At 42.1% G+C, this 6,733-nt stretch overlaps 1 protein-coding gene across 7 annotated transcripts in view; it reads right to left on the minus strand.

Annotated features, from left to right (window-relative positions):
• RNF138 (ring finger protein 138, E3 ubiquitin protein ligase) overlaps positions 1 to 6,733 on the minus strand; it is a 24,853-nt gene that overhangs the window by 10,845 nt on the left and 7,275 nt on the right. For all 7 annotated transcript variants that reach the window (XM_015414561.1, XM_015414559.1, XM_015414560.1 and 4 more), the window contains 2 exons: positions 4,091 to 4,206; positions 1,310 to 1,381 (listed from right to left, as the gene is read on the minus strand). In XM_015414561.1, the coding sequence (XP_015270047.1) occupies positions 1,310 to 1,381; positions 4,091 to 4,206 (188 nt within the window). The remainder of the gene's footprint in view (positions 1 to 1,309; positions 1,382 to 4,090; positions 4,207 to 6,733) is intronic.

Raw genomic sequence — 6,733 nt, forward strand, 5'->3', positions numbered from 1 at the left:
TTTTTTTGGGGGGGTGGGGGGGGGGGGTTGGCTCGGGCAGTGATTATAAAGGATCCAGCAGATCAGGGCTCTTCTACCATAGAATGTCAATTATTGTTGGTGATGGTAACAGTGGTGGTGGTGGTAGTGGTGGTGGTGGCCCCAAAGGCCTGGTGGAAGAGCTCCGTTTTACAGGCCCTGCAGAACTGTAGAAGGTCCCACAGGGTCCTGATCTCCTCTGGGAGCTCATTCCACCAGACTGTTCACCAGCAGCACCCCCCCTAGAAGAAGCAGCCTAAAGCCTAGAGAGGGTGGGGTTTGAGAAGGAGTGGGACCTCAGACAGGTACAATGCCATAGACACCATCCTCCAAACCAGCCACTTCCTCCTGGGGAACCATTGCTGTCAATTTCCAGCGGAGGGCTGGAGATTGCTCAGAATTACAACTGTTCTTCAGATTGCAGAGATCAGTTCCCCTGGAGAAAACAGTGGACTCTGTCATTATACCCTGCTGAGTTTGCCACAGCCGATTGACGCTGAGTGCCCAAGGCTGGGGCACCCGCCCAGAGCCTCTTTCTAGAGCTTGCTGTATTTATTTCCATAACGGGCCTTATTCCTAGTATCTTATAAGGCTGCATTATTTGAATTGCATCAAAGTGAATTCAAGCAACTTATGAGGGGAACTAGAGGTCTAAAAAGCTGTTTTTATTTTAATATACCTTTGACTAATATTTTATTATTTTATTTTATTAATGAATTTAACTTGTTTGGATGTGTACTTGTTTGTACAGCTCTACCTACAAAAGGATAGAATTAGAGTTAAGGAAGTAAGGCAAAGGACAGCAGCAGGGAAGCTAAACTGTAAGCAAACACAAAGTACTGTGGTGGCCTTAACTACAGTTTCCTTGCTTTTTGGAGCAAAATTTAATTTGTTTCTTGGAAAGAAAAGTCACTGAGTTACATCTGGCTGAGAACCATTATTTTACAAAGATTTTGGACACTAAAATAAGTGTTTTCCGTTCCTGAAACGTACAGTAATATGAGATGAAGCTGGTTACTGAAGCTAGGACAAACCTGAGAATGGGATGGGGGAGGGATGAAAGAAAGGACTTTGTGCGCAAGAGATGGAAAAATCCCCAGTGCTGAAGTAAATGAAGAAGGATCTGCCCATACACAGCTGTGTATATACATATCAGAGCCACTGGACCATTTATATTTTCAAATCTGTCTGACTGCAGCTAAATGCTTCCTGCACCCCACTACTGCTCCTCCCCCTTATCACAGCACCAATATCTCAATTCAAATAATTATGGATTTAAAGATGATCCTACCTTGTATCTTCTTCAGAAACTTGTAGATTGGAATTTTCTCCAATTTCCGAAATAGAAGACTCACTTCTAAAACTTCACATAAGAGTTGCAAGTTTATTAATACAGAAAGGGCTACACTCTTAAGCAGTGTTATAAACAGTAAATCCCACTGAACCCTGTGGGACTCACATTCAAAGAAACACAGTTAGGATCAGGTTATGGGTAGGAGTTATCTGAATCTGATAAACAAAAACACTTCAAAAGCCCTGCATTAAAAAATTCAACAAGACCTAAAAATGTTTGTACTTCTTGTGTTATAGGGAACTGGGGCATCGGTTGATTCTCTGAGATTGCTTCCCAAACGTTGCGGGCCAGGCATGTGCCTGTGATTGCAGAAAGGAACAGAACTGTAAACAGGGCAACACTGGATACAGCTGGCAGCAACTGCTGCAATCCTAGCAGCACTTTTTCAAATGCTATAACCTCAGGAATCTATAGCGCTGTACCATCCCATTCACATTTTCATTTCTCAATGTGCTTCCATGTGCAATCACAGGATAGGGCTGCTTGAATGGATGGGAAAATATCTGTGCAAAGCCACAAAAATCTGATATAACTGAAACATCATATGACAAGTAAAACAAAAAACCTTTATAACATGTATAATGGGCATGTGAGAAAAACGATCAAAGTTGCAGAGATCACCTAAACAGTTTCACTTTCACCAACATTTAATATTTAATCTAAGCCAGAGGCATCTGAATGAACACTAATTTAATAAACTATTGCAGTTATCATTTATATACTACTTTAATGTGTTTGCTCTCCAAAAAAGAAAGCATTAGGTTGGATCCAGCCAGCTTTTCAATGAGTTCACCTAATTCCCCTCCATCTGACAGTCCCCAGCCCACATGGCTTTTGTACATGTAAGCCCTATGACTCTCACCGCAGCCTTTTTGAGTGGTCACATAGGACACCTTTCTTTTCTACCAGCAGAAAAGGTGGTCGGATCCAACCCATTTTTATTTGTTTTATGACCCTACTCTCCTCAGAAAATTTGAACATCCCTTTTAATACAGGGTCTTGTGAGATCTAAGACTGCTTTCTTTCAGATTTACCACAAATATTAATTCTCTTAGATGACTCCCAGACTCTTAGATTACTATTTCTTCTGCAAGGCAGGGATCACTCTATGGAGAGATTGCGGTGGAGAGAACGCTCTAGGTTCAGGTGTGTGACCCATACTTGGCCAGGGTGGGGAGAGCCTTTCCAAACCCACACAAGAGTAATTCCTCTTGAAACAATTTACTCTGACTTCTAGGCATGTGAAATTATTAATAAGCTTGCAGAACTGTGCCACTGGAGCAGTTAAACCAGAGCTGGCAGATAGTAAAAGGGAAGGTCAACAGATACAATTAATTTCAAAAACAAACCAAAAGATAAGCACAACTTATCTCTTACAACCCTGAATTTGCTGAGCTAGCACATATAGACAGTGATTCTTAGCCTATTCTTATAGCGTGCTGTAGGGGGTCGAGTGTTTGACTCGGACCAAGGAAATCTGGGTTCAAATCCCTACTCAGCTTTGCCGCTTGTTGGTGTCCTTAGACCATGCCCTGCCTACCCCTCAGACTAACTTATCTTACAGAGTGACAGCAATGAGAAAATAGGAGAGAGGGACTGTGTATGCTGTCCTGAGCTCTTTGGAGAAGAGACAGGATAAAAATAAATAAAAGTGCCAGATTCAATTTCCTCTAAGATGTGATTTCTGACCACTCAAACTTCTGTAGAAGAAAACCCTCTCTTTTAAAAAAATATATTTTTGGAGGTAGAATTTTTCTTAAGAGGCAGCTATGGTCACCAATTACAAGGTAAGCTTTGGAGCTGCTCCTTTCAGCTGTTTCGTACATTACTGAAAGCAAATGGGAAGGAATTATCTGTAGGGACAGAGATCTTCTGCAACATTCACCACTTAAGTAGGCATGTATCAGTCTAATGAGGACTGCATTGTATGTGAAGAGACAATTGTTGGTACCTCTATTATTTCCCAGAACTTGACTGGTCCCATGAAAAACTAGGACTAGAATTTGCCATCACAATTTCAAACCAAAGTAGAAACAGAAACAGTAACTTGCCCAAAACTTATACTGAACTGAGATGAAGACAAATGTGGGAAATAAATCTGTGCTGTTTAGATTTAGATCTGTCCACTCCAAATAAATATACTCAAAAGTAAGATAAGAGCTATAAACATACACATATATACTTTGAAGTAAATCACATAGAAATCTGTGGGACTTCTGATTACAGATATGTAGGATATTTGACATTTTCACAATGACAATTGAGTTGTACAGTCTAGATAGAGAGGCTGAGAACTTACTCTCTAGCAAGATCTCAATTGGGGAACCACCAGGTTTGCAGAAAATTTTGAACAAGGAAGAGGGGTTTAACTCTCCATAAAGAGAGGAAAGATGTCTGCATTTGTGCAGCTGATGTAAGGGAACGTCCCCTTTGGAATGGCTGTGGGACAGGTGGGCAGAAGAGCAGGAGCTGGGAGCAGAAGCTGCTGCATGTGTCAGGCAGACAGGCGGGAGGAGGGGAGAACCAGCCCTGTCGTTGCATGAGCCAGGCAGCCATTGGTGGCAACTCTGTAGGCAGGCTGGCTGGCGAGTGGATGGCCCAGCAAGGGAGTGGGGGATGGATTTTCCCCAAGTCTCATGGGTTCCCACTTGTGTATACAAGTTTGGGATTTTTTTTAAAAGACACAGATTTATGAAGATACTTGCAAATATGATTTACCTGTTTCCTGTTGAATCTTGTGATATCTCTAAGTTTGGAATTGAAGAAGGAACACCATATTCATCTTGATACTTCTTACACGATTTATAATGCTGTCTCATACGAGAGAATCTAATCTGTAAATAAAGTTATTTCTCAGTGAAATTCTAAAAGGCAAATAAGAGGGGCCACAGTTCTGTATCTGTAGTTAAAAGACTTCAGGTAGCTTCTCTGCTTAAGACCCTGAAGAGCTGCTGCCAGCATGAGTGTTTATAATTTTTTTGATACCAGTTCTAACAGTTTGGTATTTTAAATAAATACAGTATTGAGATAGACAAACCAATGATCTGACTGGGTATAAAGTGAACTTCATATATTATTCTGGAATAAAACACTTCCATTAAACAGAAATAAACAGACAAGAAAATAGAGAAATCCAGTATCATGTCAATTAGTTTTTGTAAGTTTCTACAAAATGTATTATATTACATCACTAAAGTACATCTTAGCTAGAAAGTAGCACACAAATTGCTCTCACAGTTCTTAACTATATTTTTTTCTGAGCTCAGTGCACAGACTGAATGAAAAAACTATGGTATTATATGGCTTGACCTTCACACAACACAAAGGAGGATAACTTATACTGTAGTCAAGTCATACAAAATGTGTAATGGAAAAATAGATCTGTATATGAAAAAATGACCGCTAGACTATTTCAGCCCCAAAGCAATGGTTTTAATTTGCACAAATTCTCCCACAAGTCATGCACACAACAAAGGATCTGTAGAAAGGTATTGTTTTAATACTTACACACAATACAGTATTTCTTATGTAGAGACAGTGAAGAATTTCACATTACCCAGTTTCACCCGGTTTCAAGCTGGTAATGATCCGTTTTAAAGTGAACTGGTACAGGGCTGCCATTTCACACAGGGCTTTCCCCTTCTGGTAAAGAGCTGGATCTGAAGCGGTTTGCCATTTCAGACTGCACCGCTTTTTCCCGCTTTTCCCCCGCCGTTTTTCGCCTGTGCGGGTGATCTCCGGCTTTTTTTTTTTGAACGTTCGCTTTAGAGCGCTATAGCAGTATAACAAAACACTCCATGCATTCCAATGGGATTGATATAATGCTATTCCGTTATAGCGCTAAAACGAAAAAACGCAAATGAAAAAAAAAAAAAAGCCAGCGATCGCCTGCGCGGGCGAATAACGGCGGGGAAAAAGCGTATCGGAACTGGAAGAGGGAACTGAAGACTACTTGGAAGCGGTTGACAGGTAAAACACTTCAGTCCCAATTCCTAAACGGGACAGAAGCGTTTGTGTATGAAATGGCAAATATATTCCGGAAGGGAACCGGTTCTCAAACGGGTTCTGTCTGAAATGACAGACCAGAAACCGTTTGGGAACCGTTCCTCTTCCAGAATATATCGCCTGTCTGAAATTCCTCAGTGTTTGCTGTCCCTCAAGATCTTCATAAGGCGGCTTCCGGTTTATGGCGACACGCTGGCAGACGCACCTCCCAGGAGTGCGATCTGCGCGCTAGCGGTTAGGAGGTGGGACGATTGTTCGTTCCCCCCCCCCGAGCCTTTGTGAAAGGCTCCTAGCCATGGGGCTTTTGAAGGGTGGCCTCTTCACCAGCGCGATGCTGGGGAATTGAGGCGCTCTTCCTCCCTGACGGTCCTGCCACTATGCGTCCAAATGGAACTAGAGCCGCTGACCTGGACAAGCGTCGGAGATCGAGCGTTCAAAACGCATTTTGAGCGAGGTTGTACGACCAACAACGAACAGTGAGTCGAGTGAAAGCGAAACACCGGCAATTTAAATCCCCCCCCCCCGAGAACGATGAGAAAAGCGAGCGGGGAAGGGGCCCCTCTCATACGCATGAACTAAAAAGTGATTTAGCGGGGGGGGGGCGGAATTAAAAGCACTGAAATCTGTTTTAAGAACTTTACCAGAGCGCGGATAGGCGTTGGGTGATTTTCAGAGACTTTAGCAAGTTTTGACAAAAGTAAACAATCCATAAAAATGGCGTGGAAAAAAGTGGAGAGAGACAAACAGCCAAAAGTGAAAGCACCGGGGAGCATGAGCCCACGACCAGAAGAGACCACTGAGTTTTCTAAACTTTTGGCGGACTCTTTGCGCCCTCTACTGGATCAGATGACTAACATTAATCAGCAGCTGACAACTCTAAATCAGAACTCTGCAACTCAGCAGCTCCAACTGTCTGAAACTACAAAAAAGATGGAGCAAACAGCTGAGAAAGTAAAGGAAATAGATGCAAACTCTAAAAAAGTCAAGAAAAAGCTGCAAATGCTGGAAGCAAGCTTCGGATGAATCTTAACTTTTACAACTGCAAATGGAGAAAGCTAACCTGGTCCTCCGGTTCCAAAGGGTCCCTGAATCTAAAGATGAGAACCTAAAACAACTTTTGAGCGATGCATTAGCACCAGTTACAGATTTAAAAGCGGAATACCTTATAAGCAAAATGGATGTGGTCTATAGGGCCTATTCCATCTATATCAAGAAAAATAATCTGCCTGGCGAGATAGTAGTTATATTCTCGAAGAGACACGTGAGCAATGTTCCCTCTAAGCTGAGTTAGTGTGAGCTAGCTCACAGTTTTTTAGCCTCTAGCTCACACATTTTTGTCTTAGCTCAGAAAGGTTG

Source organism: Gekko japonicus, unplaced genomic scaffold (assembly GCF_001447785.1).
Source record: "Gekko japonicus isolate JY-2015 unplaced genomic scaffold, Gekko_japonicus_V1.1 scaffold559, whole genome shotgun sequence".
In the NCBI taxonomy this organism is placed as follows: Eukaryota; Metazoa; Chordata; class Lepidosauria; order Squamata; family Gekkonidae; genus Gekko; species Gekko japonicus.